At 39.9% G+C, this 19,100-nt stretch overlaps 1 protein-coding gene across 2 annotated transcripts in view; it reads right to left on the reverse strand.

Annotated features, from left to right (window-relative positions):
* ppp3cb (protein phosphatase 3, catalytic subunit, beta isozyme) overlaps nucleotides 1-19,100 on the reverse strand; it is a gene marked incomplete at both ends in the record, with an annotated part of 215,587 nt that overhangs the window by 48,082 nt on the left and 148,405 nt on the right. For both annotated transcript variants that reach the window (XM_084331763.1, XM_084331764.1), the window contains one exon: nucleotides 824-963. In XM_084331763.1, the coding sequence (XP_084187889.1) occupies nucleotides 824-963 (140 nt within the window). The remainder of the gene's footprint in view (nucleotides 1-823; nucleotides 964-19,100) is intronic.

A 19,100-nucleotide genomic window follows, 5' to 3' on the forward strand; every position in this document is an offset into this window, starting at 1 on the left:
CATGATAAACTTCAAGCTGTCAGACACACACACACACACACATACATGATACAGCAGTGTGTTGTGTGTGCGTGCGGCCAGGAGCGCGCAACAAGATGGTATACATTATGGTATATGAATAGTATATTCCACTGTAGCAGTATATGGTGTGCTGTACATTTGAATCTGATCTAATTTTGCACACGGCCATCGCATTATAATGAGCTGGACAGGTGTGTAATGTGTGTGTGGTGACGTGAAAGCGTATCTGCCGCGCGGGACTAGGCGAGAGGCTCTCGTGAAATCGGCAGTGTCCGCCCTCTTAACTCCTCCCCCGGCTTCACTCGGCTACTCTCGTCTACTAGTCGAGGCAAACCGAAATCCATCTTGAACAAGCCTATTGTCAGCATGCAAAGTGTGATAACGATGATATCTGGTGATCACAATAGATACAGCTAGAGGGCGAGGCTAATCACTGATTAAATAGCTATGTACAGTACAGTACATAGGACTATAGATTTAAATGATAGCTTCTTGCTAAATCTGGTGCACCCATCTATTTGTTTAATGCAAATGATTGTTGATTTAGTGTGCATTTTTATTTTGGCACAATATTATTTGGCTTAAATATAACAATTGTTTATATATATATATATATATATATATATATATATATATATATATATATATATATATATATATAAAATATTTCTTTAATAATATTTTTTTTATAGAAAATTTTTAATTAATTAAATGTTTGTTATTTTACCCATGCGACGCCACTGCATGTGTGTGTGTGTGTAGTATTGTGTGGTAGTGTGAGTGTGCGTGTGTGGCAGGGTACCTATAGAAGTAGGAACAGCCTCTGACTGTGTTGTGGCCAAAGTACTCCTGGGTTTTCTCGTTGCCAAAGTCTTCCAGGGGGTCGGCCCACAGCAGGTCACACATGGGCCCGAACGCTGGGGGCTCCTTAAACCGGTCCAACTAAGACACACACACACACACACACAGACACACACACAGGGAAAAATACAAAAGCACATGCATGAACACAAATACACACAGTACACAGAACATTTTAGAAATGCACGTACAACACCGTATAAACATGCAGAGAGAAATATGTGCACCAAACCAAATTACAGATACACAGTGCAGGTAGAAAACCCACAGTATGCCAGTATACCAGTACACACACACTGCTCCGAAATCCGAGACGAGCGAAAGGGGCAGAAGAAGACCAACAAGTTCTTTGTTTTGACTCGCTCACTTCACTGAATGAATGGAAGCGGACAGCCATTTTGGATAATCATGCTGAATTATTGCGGTACACACATTACAAGAACCGTTGTAAAACACACATTTTCCGTCAGATTTTTATAAACTGTGGACCTGTATTACTATAAGACTTCAGGCTATGGAACCGTTATGTTTTCCAGCTCCTACCTCTCAGCTGGAACCCAAAAACAGGCATCTGGCAAAAAATCAACACAAAAGTAAGGAGCAAATATTTTATTTCAGTGTGTTCAAACCTCTCTTTCTCTATTACATTCACACAAATGTTTTGGGTATGCAATCGACAGGCGTTTTATGCAAAATGTGCCCGCCTGTTAAGGGGTTAATCTCGAAGATCATTCAGGGTTGCCCTCATTTACAATGATGTCGAGATTACAAGCTGGCTCCACTGTATTTAGCTGAGCTCCTGCATCCACCCCATCCAGAGCCCTAAGGTCTGCTGACCAGCTGCTGCTGGAGGTGCCTAGGACCAGGCTCAAAACTAGGGGAGATAGAGCCTTCGCTGCTGCTGCCTCCCAACTCTGGAACAGCCTCCCCCCACATAAGATCTGCCCAGAGCCTAGAGGTTTTTAAATCATTGCTCAAAACACACCTCTTTTCCCTGGCCTTTGACCAGAGTTAGCCTAGCATTTACATATGACGTCCGCTGTTACTCTGGACTTTTTATCCAATTTTCTTGTCTCTTTTATATTGCTCTTTGCCCTTGCTTTCTTAAATGTACTGTACTGTACAATACCTTTTTCTGTAATTTTAGTGTATTCTTTATTGCATTGTATGTGTTTTTATCATGTGAAGCACTTTGGTTTGGCTTTTAGTCATTTGTAAATGTGCTATACAAATAAAACTGACTTGACTTGACTTGACAAGCGACATCATAAGAGAAATGGTCAAAACACAGATAAATACAATGAAAGAAATCAGTAAAATAACTACACATTGAATAAAAAGGATAAAACACAGGTGAGGAAATAAAATTAAGAAAATGTATTAAGTTAGTGGCAAGTACATTTTTAGTGTGTGTTGAAGATCATTCCAAGAAGCTGGGGCATTAAAACAAAAGGCTGACTTTCCTAGTTCAGACCAGTGCTCAAGGGAGTATGAGTGAGTTAAATAGGGACCATAGTTCCATTCCAGCATCATTGTGATATAAAGTGGTAATTTACCGGCAATGGCCTTAACCCCTTAAAAGCCTGATCGGCCTAATATCAGGCAGATATATTTCACGTGATAAATAGATCAATACAGTCTGTATTAATTAATGTTGCGTTTCTTTTTCAAATGTAGCCAAGAGTAAAGACCCTAACCCTATCAAAACATCAGTCAAGGTGTATATTTTCAGCACTAGGTTTGTTTACCAATGATTTTAAGTGTTATTATCGAAAGTTTATAAAAATCTCAGCGCATTGCATCGGAAACCGGATGATTTAGACATGAGGAAATGGCACTGTCATGCAATCATTGTAGTCCTAAGAAAGAAGAGACCCAAGGCTTTCGATGGACATCAAAATGTCATAAAACTACACTACCCAGCTGGAGCCGGCTGGCGTGAAAAATAAATATTGCAGTGATTTTCATGATTATATCTCAGGGGTTGAACAAACCTCAATGTATATTGTTTTTTTACCTTTCTGTGAGCGTCTACAAAAAAACATGTCGCAATCTTGTGAAAAATGGCAGAGCTATGGACATTATACAAAAGTAACTGTACTTACAGTAGATTTCATTCACGGTATTTGCTGCCCTGTAACGGGCGCAGGCCTGGTGGTACTAAATCCAGAAGAGAAGATGTGGCCTGATTGGTCATAATAAGGTCATTTCTATATTCCATATTCATATTGCATGTGTCCAGATGGCAAATGTCAAGTTAGACCGCGCTCTCAAGATACGACACTGGGTGCTGAAATCCCATTAAGTATTATATAAAAGAAGCAGTGAAGCCAGACCAGCACTCCCAGGTTCAAAATGTAATGGCAGCCTGAAACAAACATGTTTCGGAATTACATATTCCTTCGTCAGTGTTATAGCTTGCAGTGCACTTGCAGTCAAGATCATGTTTATATACACAGGTGGTTAATGACTTGGCAGGAAATGACATCACGGCGCAGGTGTGCCTGAGTCTATTGGTCCTCAATGACAAAATAGAGTCTATTAGTAAATACAAATTATACAAATATACAACATATATAAAAGACATAAAAAAACAGAAGTAAAAGCAAAAATTGCATTACATTACTATACCAGAAACTTAACATGCCCGTAGTTGATAGGGCTAATTGAGCCCCTATACTTATTTACATACTTTTTTCTTTTTTCTATTTTCTATTAAGCATCAAAGGATAAACATACCTCTTACATGAAAACAACCACTTGGATTAAACCATAATCTTATAGATAAAAGGTACTTAAAGGAAACAGGTTAAAACGTTTTCTTCATTCATTCCTCTAGGTTCTATGCAATCAAACAGGTGAATATAATAACATTCCCGTTGTAACAGTAACTTGTGTCTGTCTCCCCCTCTCGCGGGCCTGTGGACTAACTCAAGTCCCATGTATCTGAGATCGTTAACGGTATGTTTACACCTGGAAAAGTGTCTAGCTACTGACGACTTTATATCTGAATTTCTCACTGAACACTTATGTTCACTGATTCTTGTTTTAAAGGCTCTGGTTGTCTTCCCCACATAAGAAAAATCACACAGGCATTTTAGTAGATACACAAGATTGGATGAATTACACGTGATACGCCCTTTATTTTGTTCGTTTTCGGGTGCGTGTAAAATTTCTCTTTGATCATGCCTTGACACTGTACACAGGCTTGACAAGGAAAATTTCCATCAGGGATATTCGACAAAAAATGTGTAGGTTTCCTTACGGGCAAGTCGGTTTTAACGAATAGGTTGGATAAATTCGCTTGTCTTTTATAAAAGTAATTAGGCGAATGTTGAAACGCTGTCCCTATTATTGGATCCGACTGTAGAATATGCCAATATTTATTGACAATGCTCCGTATGCCTCTCGTAATGGGGCTAAAAGTGGACACGAAAGATACTTTGTCTGTGTTTTCTTTTTGGGGATAAACAACGAGGCCCTATCGATCAGATTGGTTTTATTCAGGGCTTTACGTGTCAAATCGACACTATAGCCTCTGTCATGAAAACTGCTTCTTAGAACTTCTGCTTGTGCCGTAAATCTATCTTCGTGTCGCAAATTCTCCTATAACGGAGTATTTGGCTGAAAGGTAGACTATTTTTCAAGGCAGGAGTGTGGTAACTGGAATAATGTAAGAACGAGTTACGGTCTGTCTCCTTTTTGAAGACCTCTGTATGTAAAGAAATACCATCTGGGGCTTTCTTGATCAAAACATCTAGGAAAGGTAGAGTATGTATATCGGACTTTAATGTAAACTTTATAGTTTCTCTGCAGGTGTTCAGGTACTCGAAGAAGGCATCAAGATCAGACAATGTACCAGACCAAATAAAGAACATATCATCGATATATCGCATATAGGATTTGACGAATTTCTCAAACGGGTTATTATTAAAAATGTGGTCAGACTCATACTTGGACATGTACAGATTGGCTAGGTTCACAGCGGCTGGGGAGCCCATGCTGAGGCCTCTGTTTTGCAAGTAGTATTTATCTTGGAATCTAAAATAATTCAGAGTCAGTACTAGGTCGGCTAGATTAACTAGCGCTTCTGTGGAGGGGAGTAATTCCTCTCTCGAGTTTAGATAAAAACTCAGTGCGTCCAGCGCGTCAGCATGTGGAATGCTGGGGTATAAACTGACTACGTCTATGGTAACTAATAGGTCCAAAGGACTAATATTACAGGTCGAAAGTTTGTTCAAAAAAGTAGTAGTGTCTTTCAAATAACCACGCTGAGAAGAGGCCAAATCCTTAATATGCGAGTCAACAAATTGCGAGATTTTTTCTGTAGCGGAACCTATACCGGAGACGATCGGTCGACCAGGAGGGTTAACCAGATCCTTATGGATCTTCGGTAAAGTGTAAATAATAGGCGTAACCGGGTACTCTACGAACATAAACTTAAATTCATTTTCTGTAATCACCTCTGCCAATCTAAGGCTTTTAAGGGTAGTCTTAATTTCCGCGGAAAATTTAAATACTGGGTCTGTATTTAAAAGGGTATAAACCTCAATATCGTTCAATTGTCTATTGATCTCGGATACATACGAACTCTTATTTTGGAGCACGATTCCAGAACCTTTATCGGCTTTCCTAAAAATTAAATCATCGTTCTTAATGAGATCCTTGAGAGCTGCTGACTCTGATTCTAATAAATTAGGGTAAAGATGGGCTTTGTGACTGGTTTCACATAATTTAAGGACATCAAGTTGTACCAATCTGCAGAATGTCTCCACTGAGGGTGGGTTGAGATGAGGGGTAAACACGCTGCGTGGTTTAAATACCTTTCTTTTGGAACAAAGGGTATCAGGCTCTGTTTCTGGCCTTTCATCAACATCATCACTTATAGGCACATTTTCATTAGTAACATATTGAGTTATCTTATCACAACCTCTGGCATAAAATGCTTTTAACTTAATGTTTCTAAAAAACTTAAATAACTCAACTTTGGTAGTAAAGGAGTCCGCTTTCCGAGCCTGGACAAACGATAAACCTTTAGAGAGGATATTGTGATGTGGGTCGCTCAAATGTGCGTCAGAAATGTTTACTATATTAGAATCAATGTGTCCAGATGGCAAAATTCTGTACTGTATCTACAAAAAACCCTGTAAATCATCTGCCCTTTATTCATTTGCTTAGATTTTTTGTACACTTGATCTAAATTTTTCACGTCTGGTCAATGTTAGCATGGTGTTATTCACAGTCAAAGATGGATTTTTTTTTAAATAATAATAATTGATATTCTCTTTTGGTTCATTACAATTTACTCAAGCATAGTAATAGACACAACATCCCCTGAGGTCCTTAGATGTCCCTAGATATCAGGAAGATGCAAATGGACCTTGTAGAAGTGGAGCAATCTTCCATTCACTTGGGTATGTACTTTTAGGCGCATTTTCTGAAAATGTGGCTAGGGCTTAAGAGTTTAAAGATAAACATATACCAATGTTTATTTCACCTCTCTGCCACAGAAGACCAGCCCACATTACCATAAAGCCCACATGCAGTAAATTTGACATTTATTTGAAGGATAAACCCCTTGATACACTATCTCGTTTTCGAGGGGGTCCTTAACATAAAATACAAAACATGCAATACAATACATAACAAAACAAAACAAAACACAGGACAACAAAATACACTTATAAACTGACAGACGCTCTCCCAAGCTCACACCACAGTCCACACTGATTCCTCCCAAGAGGAAGATCAATATGTTCCCATATAAGTGTACATAAAAAAGTACAGTTTGATCTGTAAACATGTAAACCATAACACAGTAAATCAGATGCAATTAGTAACAAGTGCAAGTAGTCTGCAGATGAGTAAACAAAGATGTCTTAAATAACCAGTAAGAAGTTAGAGATCTGAGTGAACTAGGCAGTTTGTTCCAATCAGCTGGAGCTTTAGAGTCTGGGCTGTTGGGCCCCTCCTCCCCGAGAATTTTTTTTTTAAATAATATAATAATAATAATAATAATAATAATAATAATAATAATAATAATAATAATAATAATAATAATAATAATAATAATAATAATAATAATAATAATAATAATAATAATAATAATAATAATAATAATAATAATAATAATAATAATAATAATAATATGAAACTACAGGTTCATACCTTCAAAATAAGCCATCAATTGTAAAATTCGAGCTGATAGTTTTCAATCAATGTCCTATGAAACATTCTGGTAACATTCTGGTAACATTACACACTAACTAAATCTCAGGTCAGGGCTTTGAAAGGAAGAAAGTCAATTCAGCTATTTGATGAAAGGACTACACTCCCAGAATTCAATGTGATCAATGTCACTAGTCTAGACCAATTCACACCTGAACAAAGGCCCAGCTTCCAGTCTGTCGTTCCTTTGTTATTCCAATGACTGGACCCAAGAGGCCCAGAGAGAGTTTTGTGTGACACACACAAGCTAGGGCTTTAGATAGAAGTTTACCTGAATACATTACTATTATTATTATTAGGGCTTTATATAGAAATGTACCTGTGATGCACAAGAGAGAGAGAGAGAGAGAGAGAGAGAGAGAGAGAGAGAGAGAGAGAGAGAGAGAGAGAGAGATAGAGATAGAGATAGAAAGAAAGAAAGAAAGAAAGAAAGAAAGAAAGAAAGAAAGAAAGAAAGAAAGAAAGAAAGAAAGAAAGAAAGAAAGAAAGAAAGAAAGAAAGAAAGAAAGAAAGAAAGAAGAAGAAAGAAAGAAAGAAAGAAAGAAAGAAAGAAAGAAAGAAAGAAAGATAAACAGAGACAGAGATATAGACAGCGATATAGACAGAGAGAGACAGAGAGAAGTGTTATATAATATATATTAGTGCTGTCAGGCGATTAAAAAAATGTATCTAATTAATTACAGGATTTGTAATTAATTAATCGAATTAATTGCATTTAATCGCATAACCATTTTATGCCTGATATTCTATATTCTATATATTTCAAATTGCATGTGTCCGGATGGCAGAATTCAGTACTGTATCTACAAAACCTTCTGTTTAATCATCTTCCATCTATTAATTTGCTTAGATTTTTCAGGTCTGGTCAATTTGAGCATAGTGTTATTCACAGTCAAAGATACAAAAAATGTAATTGATATTCTCATTTGGTTCATTACAATTTACTCAAGCCTAGTAACAGACACAGTATTTCTGACACTGGGAATACATTCCCTGAGATCCATAGATGTCCCTAGAATCAGATACCAAGAACATGCAAATGGACCATATAAAAAAAAGTCTGTAAATGCGTATTCTACGTTCTTATGGAATGAATGAGATTAAAAAAAAAAGTTATTTAAAAAAAAGAATAATAATAATAAAAAAAATTAAATGTAATACATTTTGAGTTAATTTTCATAACGCGATAATTTGCTGTGTAATTAATTAAACTAATTAACACGATAAACTGACAGCCCTTATATATATATTATATGCTCCCTCTGTTGTGACTGGGCACGTAGTGAGCACACACATATCAAACATACAGTACACACACGCACGCACACACCACACACACACACACACACACACACACACACACACACACACACACACACACACACACACACACACACACACACACACACACACACACACACACACACACACACACACACACACACACACACACACACACACACACACACACACACACACACACACACACACACACACACTATATGGATTATATAGATATATAATGAGCACAACATGGGCCGTTTCTTCACCAACTTGGAGGAGGTGATGGATGAGCTGAGGACAGACCGAGCAGAGCCCAATCATGCACGCCGGTCGCTTCTATACTTTAGGCAAGTGGCTTGTCCTTCCGCGTTCCCATTTTGCGCTCTGATTGGCCACGCACGTTTCTGGTCATGTGACATGTGCGGCAATCGTGGGACGGCAAGTTTTTGGACGGTTAAGCTTAGGCACTCTTTCGAAGTTGGTTAAGGTTAGAGTTTGTCTTAGAGCATGGCGATAGAACGCCAGGTAGTTTGCAGGCTGTTCGACGCGGAAATGGGCAAAGACACAGCTCGTCACGCTATTGGGCGCACATGACCAGAAACGTGCGTGGCCAATCAGAGTGCAAAACGGGAACGCGGAAGGACAAGCCACTTGCCTAAAGCATAGACGCACCCCGGTCCCTAACCCACCTACCAATCCAGAGAGAGACAGAGAGTTTTAAGTTCAAGTTTCTTTAATAGTTGTCATACAGAAGTACAGAATACTTTTATACAAAATGCTTCTTTCTGTTACGCTCCAGAGACTGTGCTAGACAAAAAGATAAGTATGAAATAAAATAAGTATAGCATGTAAAAAATAGAAGTCACGTACGTAGACACAAGTGTTCAGTATGTACATATATACAATGTTCAATGCAGAATAGAAGTAACTGAGTTACCATACAATATACTATGCAATATACTAATATACAATATACTATATAGTGCAAAGCAGAAATGGGATGAGGTACAATTTAGGTACGATTTACAGTAAGGTGTACTGAGGTATGGGTTGTAGTGCAAATTCTTTGCCAATAAATATAAAGTGTGTCTAGGTGTTCTAAAGTGTGGAGAGTGGGTGCTGCAGTGTGTTGTTTGTTTAAAGTGAGTGTGTGCGTGTGGATGTGTGTGCTGTGAGTGCATTTGATGGTTGTTGCATAGTGTTATTGTTCGTTGAGCAACCTGATGGCCTGGGGATAGAAGCTTCTTCTGAGTCTTTCTGTGCTTGCCATGAGACTCCGGTATCGCTTGCCTGACCGCAGCAGTTCAAAGAGGCAGTTGTTTGGGTGGCTGGAGTCCTTGATAATTCTCTTAGCCTTACCCCTGCACCGCTTGTTGTAAATGTTCTGGAGAGTGGGAAGCCCCCCTCCAATTGTGTGCTCGGCTGAACGGGCCACTCTCTGTAGTCTGCTACGGTCTTGTGCGGTGCTATTCCCAAACCAGGAGGTGATATTGCCAGTCAGGATGCCCTCTATTGTACATGAGTAGAAGTTCTTAAGGATCTTCTGACTGACTTGGAACTTCCTTAGGCGCCTGAGGAAGTAGAGGCGTTGTCGTGCCTTCTTCACAACACTGTCAATGTGTGTGGTCCATGTCAAGTCCTCAGATATGTGGACTCTGAGGTACTTAAAACTGTTCACTCTCTCAACCGGTGCCCCGTCGATGCTGAGGGAGCTGTAGTCCCTGACCCCGACCTCCTAAAGTCCACAATCATCTCCTTTGTTTTGCTGACGTTCAGGGAGAGGCTGTTCTCTTGGCACCATCCCGCCAGGACCTATATTATATGCTCACTCTGTTGTGACTGGGCACGTAGTGAGCACACACATATAGACAAACATACCAGTACACACAACAATTAAATGCCATTCTATTTGGTCTTAGTTACCTTAAATGGAATCACAATAAACTCTGTTACACCTAGACCACCTGCCAAGCCAAGGGCGGGCCATACTTTTTTTTTTTTGGAAAATCAATCGAGTGGGGTGTCTAAAATATGTGTTTTTTTGTGGGGAATTCAAATATGGGATTATTTTTCAGATCGGATAACTCTAACCTACATTGTTTTGGATTTCAAAATGGCCGATTTGACCATTATTCACCCCTTGGCCATACATGGATGCCAACATGAATCTGAAGGAAATCCTAACATGCAAGGTGTCTAAATGATGTGTTTCTTAATGGGGAATTCAAATATGAGTTCATTTATGGGATAGGATAACGCTAACCTGCATCATTTTGGATTTCAAAATGGCAGATTTTACCATTTTTCACCCCTTGGCCATACATGGATAATAACATGAATCTGAAGGAAATCCTATCATGCAAGGTGTCTAAATGATGTGTTTCTTAATGGGGAATTCAAATATGAGTTCATTTATGGGATAGGATAACGCTAACCTGCATCATTTTGGATTTCAAAATGGCAGATTTTACCATTTTTCACCCCTTGGCCATACATGGATGATAACATGAATCTGAAGGAAATCCTATCATGCAAGGTGTCTAAATGATGTGTTTCTTAATGGGGAATTCAAATATGAGTAAATTTTTGGGATAGGATAACTCTAACCTGCATAATTCTGGATTTCAAAATGGCTGATTTTACCATTTGAACCCATTGGTATTGTATTACAAAATTGCCAAATTTACTCATCCCCTTTCAAAGATTAAAAAATATATGGGAAATCATTTATAATGACAACCATCAAATGTATTAACAAACACAAACTTAAAGTCAACGTCAGCCATAAATAGGTGAGCTCTTTCCAGAACTACTCAGCAGAAACCTCGGTAACCATTTTAACAAACGTCTCGATGTATTGAGAAAATCCATGGGGCTCCATCAATCCTCTATCTTCTTAAATTTGATCAGGTTGCACAAGTCCTGCTTGGATTCATTCTCGGACATCAGCCTCCTGCTGGTCTCTTGTGAAAAGTACTTAGCAGAGGCTTCAGTCACCATTTTAACAACCCTCTTGATGCTTTGTGTGTGGCAAGGCCAGTCGAGAACCTCCATGGGGGTGTTGATGAAGTTCTTCAACTCGGAGGTGCTTAGGGAGCAGGTGAGAGCCATCAATGCTGGAAGCGTCACTATTGATGTGAGGTGTTCTTCTGATCCTGACAGAGGAGTCTCCCAGCTGAGTGTCTGGATCCCCCCCCCCCCCCTCAATTCTCTCTTTTTGATCCTCAGAGCACAGCAGTGTTTGGAGGATGGCTTCACTGTGGGCATACCAAGCAGATCTTCTCACAGTTGGCATCACAATATCCAGCACCTCCTTCCTCTGAGACTTGAGGTAGTCCAGCTGAAACAGGATGTGCCTAGGCCCTTCGATCCAGGAGTGCTTGACCTTCATGTTGAACCAACATGGATAATACACTCCAATGATGAATTCCACAATGCATTGTAGATTATTCAGGTTCTTTCTTTTAAGTTGATGCTTTGACACCCAGAGCCTGAGGCGTCTGTTTGCTGTGGTGAGCCAGCGGCTGTGGTTTACCGGTCCAATCTCCAGCAGAGCCAGCCTTGCAGAAAGCACTCCATCCCTGATTGCACAGACCAGCTTATAGCCATAGTGTTGATCAGTTGAGAGATCTTGAATGATCTTCTCAGGCAGCTTGATCAGCGGAGGGCCAAGAAAGATCCTGGTGAAGTTAGGATTGATCTCCAAGTCTGTAACAGAATCAAGGAGCTGTCCTATTGGCCCAGATCATTTGTTGTCTGACAGAGTAGCCCCATCAACTTCAACAATGAGACGGCGCAGTGGAAGTTCACCAGTGTGCAGGTTGCACACCAACCAGACCAGCTTTCTCCCCAGGTGCAGCTCCAGCGTCCGCATTACACCTGCCATTACACCTGTTGACATTGGTTGAGTCTCCTCCAAGGGCCCACAAGGTCTTATCAGAACCTCTCTCTTTCAGCCAGGAAAACAGGACCTTAGCAATCTGCTCTGCATGAGACTGCTCTTTAGTTGCTTTCTCTGGTGTAAAGTGGAACAGATAGTTGCTGCCAGGCTCACTAGCAACACTATAGTGTTCTTCCTTGATCTTTGCAGGAAAAGATTGGTCACTGCCCTCAGCTTCCATCATCACATTGGTCATGTCAATCCGCCCATCAAAGAGGATACAGGAGATCCCCCCTCCTCCCTGGACTTCTCCTCAAACTCTTCCCCCAGCTCTTGCATTTTCTTGTGCTCTCTTAACCTTGTTCTTATCAATCACTTTACTTGTGTCATCTTCTAAGATGAGTCCTGCATCAATCAGAGCTGCAGTTGCTATAGCTGCAGTTGGCCTTAGACCTATGCCATACCTTACACTAGCAAGGGCGATGTTTGGAATCTCATCATAATATTTCCGTAGCTTTGCTGAAGCTGCAGGGTCAGTTTCAGGAATGAGCTCAACTTCAGGGACTGTAAGGAGGCAGTAACAGTTCCTCAGGTTCTTAATAAGAAATGTGCTTACAACACCACAGGAAGAGCAGAAAAGACAGATGGATAAAGATCAAGGACCGAGCAATATCACAGCAAAATCCCAACTGCAGCGACCCTGGGATTTGGGTCTATTGGTCAGCCGAGTTGTCACTCTGCCAACCTGGGGCTGGCAGCGACGCTATTGGTCACGCAAGCCGGGGGTTGGCAGAGGGGAGGGGGCAGGAGCTGACCTGGTAAAAGGGTATGGTAAAATGGGCCATTTTGAAATCCAAAATGATGTTCCAAATGATTTCCCATATATTTTTTAATCTTTGAAAGGGGATGGGTAAATTTGGCAATTTTGTAATACAATACCAATGGGTTCAAATGGTAAAATCGACCATTTTGAAATCCAAAATTATGTAGGTTAGATTTATCCTATCCCAAAAATGAACTCATATTTGAATTCCCCATTAAGAAACACATCATTTAGACACCTTGCATGATAGGATTTCCTTCAGATTCATGTTGGCATCCATGTATGGCCAAGGGGTGAAAAATGGTAAAATCTGCCATTTTGAAATCCAAAATTATGTAGGTTAGAGTTATCTGATCCGAAAAATTTACTCATATTTGAATTCCCCATTAAGAAACACATCATTTAGACACCTTGTATGTTAGGATTTCCTTCAGATTCATGTTGGCATCCATGTATGGCCAAGGGGTGAAAAATGGTAAAATCGGCCATTTTGAAATCCAAAACAATGTAGGTTAGAGTTATCCGATCTGAAAAATAATCCCATATTTGAATTCCCCACAAAAAAACACATATTTTAGACACCCCACTCGATTGATTTTCCAAAAAAAAAAAAGTATGGCCCGCCCATTCCCAGTGTACTCCACCCCAGCTGGAAAAGGCAGCCAGTAAGAAGAAGAAACAGAAAAGAAAGAGACAGGAGGAGTCTTCATCAGATGAAGATGATTGTTTTTGTTTGGTTTGTATGGAAACGTTGTCCCACAGCCATTCAGGGGAGGTATGGGATAAGTGTTGGATGTGCAAGCAGCATAACTAGTAAGAGTAGGTAATGGATATGTACAGATATAGATATAGTAACTAGTAAGAGTAGGTAAGGGATATGTACAGATATAGTAACTAGTAAGAGTAGGTAAGGGATATGTACAGATATAGATATAGTAACTAGTAAGAGTAGGTAAGGGATATGTACAGATAAAGATATAGTAACTAGTAAGGGATATGTACAGATATATCTATAGTATAGCATGTGATGTCTTGGGCGTTATCATCACAGAACTCTGGCAGAGTCATAATAACAGAGTTATACTCTCTGTTGGGCATAGATGTAGGGCTTTATCACGTTAGCCTAGCTTCACGTTAGCCTAGCTTGGCTGCACGTTAGCCTAGCGTAGCACAATGAATGGAAGCGAATAACGTGCAGCCAGATAGCTTTACAGAGACACACGCACACACACAGCATGTAGGTGTTTATTTCTAGCGTGATTCATTAATTGTTCTGTCAATGAATCAATCAATCACTCGTTCTGTATAAAGCTATCTCTGGGCCTATGATGAATTGAAAATGGGGGACCCTGATGTAAACAAGACTTAAGTCTTTCTCTGGTCTGCATCCCCTTAACAATTGTATGTATTGAGCTGTACTGTACTGTACCCATTCTGCAATCTGTTAATAAAATTTTCAATCAATCAATCAATCTAGTTGATTGTTAGCCTAGCTTAGCACAATGAATTGAAGCGGACAGTGTCGGTTAGCTAGGCAACGTCGGTCTTGCTCGCTCTTCATTGAGACTGACTGAGACAAAATTGGACTAATTCTCGTCTGTACTCTTCGCCGTGATCACAGAATTCTCCAATACAATTGATAGCTGCTGCTAACGCTAATGCTGTGTTGTCAATAGCTTTTCTGCTCAGAGCTCAGTCAGTGTTTACTTATGGAGATGACCGTCAGTGAAACTGCGCGCCCCCCCCCCCCCCCCCCCCCCCCGACACTTAAAACCTGTTCCCCCCCACAGGGTCGGTACCGACCCTTTTTGCCATTATGATCATAGATCCATATTTTTATGAATGATGAAAATCATTTGCGATTTTAAAATCAACCGTTTTCAAGTATTACCATCACAAACATGTCACAAAAGCATGTACAATGTAAAATGTTAGGTTGGCCACAGGTTAGCAATAGGTTATAAGTGGCATAATATGGTTTTACCTTCTCGTTTTGAAGCAGTATAATCCGAGCTGGCGACCATTTTGGAAATAAAAAAAACGCAAATTGTAGTTTCTTTGCAGCCATTTTGTCGAGGGCACTCAGAGCTGTCGATCAGTGTTGACATTTTTCCAAACTACATTTCCCTTCAAGTTCTATGGGGGTTCAAAGTTCAGAGTTGAATTATGAATAATGTCAATAACTGTTATTATTCTTGATAATAAGCCACAAAAGGTAACGATTTGACAAATATTGAAACGCAGTTAGTTTCTCCTCCCTATTGTTAGCATATAGGAACAACTAGATCTGAAATTAGTTTAAAAATGGTTGCACTATGAGAAAAATAAAAAAGTACAGTCGATTACAGTAGATATTATTATCTGTTATTATGCATGCCTGGTGATACTAAATCCAAATTGAACTTGGGCATTTTAAAGATACTATATGTATATATATATATAAATGTGCGAATTGGCTATAATAAGGTAATGTATAAGCATATATTCTATATTCTATAATAATATTTCAAATTGCATTGGTCCGGATGGGAGAATTCAGTACTGTATATACAGAACCTTCGGTTTTATCATCTTCCCTTTATTAATTTCCTTAGATCTTTTGTACACATGATCTCAAGAGGGTACTGAGTCTGGTAATTATTATCATGGTGTTATTCACTGTCAAAGATGAAAAGAAAAATCATAATTCATATTTTCCTTTGTTTCATCACAATTTAAGCAAGCCTAGTAATAGACACAATATTTCTGACACTGAGAATACATTCACTGAGGTCCATAGATGTACCTAGATACCAAGAATATGCAAATAGCCCTTGTAGAAGTGGAGCAATATTCCATTTACCTAGGTATACATTTTATGCAGATTTTCCCCTATGGTGGAACAGGTTAAATCAGCCCCTCCCCTTGACATTGTAGTTATTTCATATTATTGCGGGGAAAAACAGCCTTATATATAGGATACATATATATAACATCTCAAAGCACTCAAAAATGGCTTCTTTCTATTTTGACATATTTCTGAAATGTGCGACTTTTTGACAATTTCTGAGAAATTCTCTCTGCCTTTGTTACCCGCGGGCGGGTGCAAACAGCATGGGCCGACCCGAGAGGGTTAAAGGCAAGTCGACCAATAACTTTGGTGGTTCGAGCAGTCGCGGCCGCCACTGGGGGGCGCTAGGGCGCCGCCCCCCCTCAGGCCCTGCCCTGGTTATATGAGAGAAGAACAAGAAGTTTTTTGTTTTATAGCCCTATAAATAATATAAACATGTTATAAAATGAATAATATTTACTCATTTTAAGTATGTTTGTGTTTCCAATGCACAATATATGAACTTGAGAAACTTGAAACTTGATATTTAAAATAAAAAAAAACTCGTTTTCCTGAACAGGAAGTGACTCACTTTTTTTTTCTTTTTTTTTTTTTTGTATTTCTCGGCCCGGGCTAGACGCGATAGCGCTCTGAGTGCGCGTCACTGTGTGATCGCTGTATCCGTAGCAGCCAATCAGTGCGTAACGCGTTACGCGAAATATGACTATTATGTTGGAATCCGGGCGCGATTTGAAGCGGTCTAGGCAGCAGCGTCAATAATTTCTGTAGCCGCATTTCGCGGAGACGCTCTCTGATTGGCCGACGTCAGTTTTTTTTTCCGTAGCAGCATTTCGCGGAGACGATCTCTGATTGGCCGAATCCAATTTCTATGTTCCAATTCTAGCTTGGTGGTAGAGATCATAGTTGTGTTGTTGTGACTGAGATGCGAGCTATTTGTCTTAGAGCGTGACTGCAAGTTCTTTCGACGGTTAAGCTTAGGCACTCTTTCAAAGTTGGTTAAGGTTAGAGTTTGTCTTAGAGCATGGCGATAGAACGCCAGGTAGTTTGCAGTCTGTTCGACGCGGGAATGGACAAAGAAATCAAACTACTTGTTGTGTGGTGCTAACTGCTAACAGCTAACAAGCTATATGGCAGTCTGGACAGTGGACTGGATATACATCATCAACAGCGGATTATACACTTTATCAAGCCCTCCACCTTGATATACATCAACAGTCTGGGGAGTCGGGACAACAGTGAGTGGACCACGTAAACAGTGAGTTAATTCGGTCTCTCTCTCGCTCTCTCTCTCTCGCTCTCTCTCTCTCTCCCCCTCTCTCTCGCTCTCTCTCTCTCTCTCTCTCTCCCCCTCTCTCTCTCTCTTCTCTCTCTCTCTCTCTCTCTCTCTCTCTCTCGCTCTCTCTCGCTCTCTCTCTCTCTCTCTCTCTCTCTCTCTCTCTCTCTCTCTCTCTCTCTCTCTCTCTCTCTCTCTAATTTCGCCGCGGGTAGAGCGTAACCACTCAGACAATGAATGGTAACTTGTTTAAAATGTCAATATATACATATGTGTTTCTTATTGAATCGATCTGAGAGAGAGAGAGAGAGAGAGAGAGAGAGAGAGAGAGAGAGAGAGAGAGAGAGAGGGAGAGAGAGGGACAGAGAGAGAGAGCGAGAGAGAGAGAGAGAGAGAGAGAGAGCTGTGCGTGTTTGTGTTGGGCTATTGGAAACGTGGTTGCATTTGACTGACTGTGATCATATATTGATCGATGGCAATGGTGATAATATTCGCCAATGCGTGCCTTGTACATGTTTGCAAAATGTTTGGTATAGCGCCCCTAGTGGCGAAGCATCCAGCAGCCGCCACTGGGTTCGAGGTATGATAAAGAAAGGATAATCCGTGTGTCTTAAATTACAAGTTGAACTATATGGAATTAGGAACTGCTTTAGATAGGGGGGATAATTAAAGTAAATACATTTGTAAACAAAAAGCAACCAATGAAAATGTCTTCTGAATTGAGGCGAAAGCCAGTTTAACGACTCAAACATAAGACAGTGATGGGTTCTATAAGGACACCTCAATACAAATCTGCAAACACTATTATAAGTGACATTTAAAGGATGGAGGTTTGATAGTGAGATGTTCTGATAGACTATGTCTGCGTAGTCCACTATTGGAAGTACCAGCTGTGTAATGATTCTTTTTCTAACTTGGAGAGAAAAACAGTTAATAGAACAATACAATATTCTCAGGCTACAATTTGTTTTCTTTATCACAGCATCAATATGTGACTTGAAAGTGAGTTAAGAATCAAGCCAAAGACCCAGGTACTTATATTCATTGACATTCTCAAGAGGAGCACCATCTAAAAATGTTCGACAAATTATTTGATATTTGCAACAAATTTGATCTAGTACCAAACAGCATACTATTGGACTTCTTCTTATTTAATAAAAGTTTGTTAATATCTAACCATTTCTGAACAGCATAAAAATTAGTCTGTAAAGCATACTGAATTTGTATGATATCAGACTTGGAGGAATAAATCACTGTATCGTCAGCGTATAATTGAGTATGACAGTCAGATGGTATCTGCGTGAGATCATTAACAAATATAGAAAACAATAATGGTCTGTGTCAGGGCTCGAAATTGCGACCGAATTGGTCGCATATGCGACCGAAATTGTATCTGTGCGACCTCAAAATATAATTGGGAGCATTCGTGCGAGTGCAAATAATTGTTCAGGTGCGAACGTCCCTTTCTCTGTACATTCGCTAGTTTGTCACTCAGTATGTGCCTTGTGAGTTGACAGTGACCATTCTAACCAATCAAACGTGAGCTTGACGTTCTTACATTTAATGCTGATTTTAGATTGGTTAAGATTAGCCTTCAAGCCTCGCTGTCTTCTCTCATCCTACAGCAAGTTGTTGACACACACATGTTCACACACGCTGCTCCCAGTGCTCGCATTTCCCCTGCCCCTCCCCCTCACAGACTCGTCTAGTCAACATCTCTCATTCGCTCTGAAGAGAGCAAGAGTGCAGCTCCTCTTTCAACATCACTTAACAAAATGGCCCAGTAAACTATTCACTTTAGTTTAATGCACGAGGCGTTGTCTAACGTTATGTAGCTGGCTAGCTACTGATAGCTCATATCAACGGCTGATACCATCATTGGAGTTTGTTTTTCCAACTG

Source organism: Notolepis coatsorum, assembly GCF_963971535.1.
Source record: "Notolepis coatsorum genome assembly, chromosome: 16".
Classification (NCBI taxonomy): Eukaryota; Metazoa; Chordata; class Actinopteri; order Aulopiformes; family Paralepididae; genus Notolepis; species Notolepis coatsorum.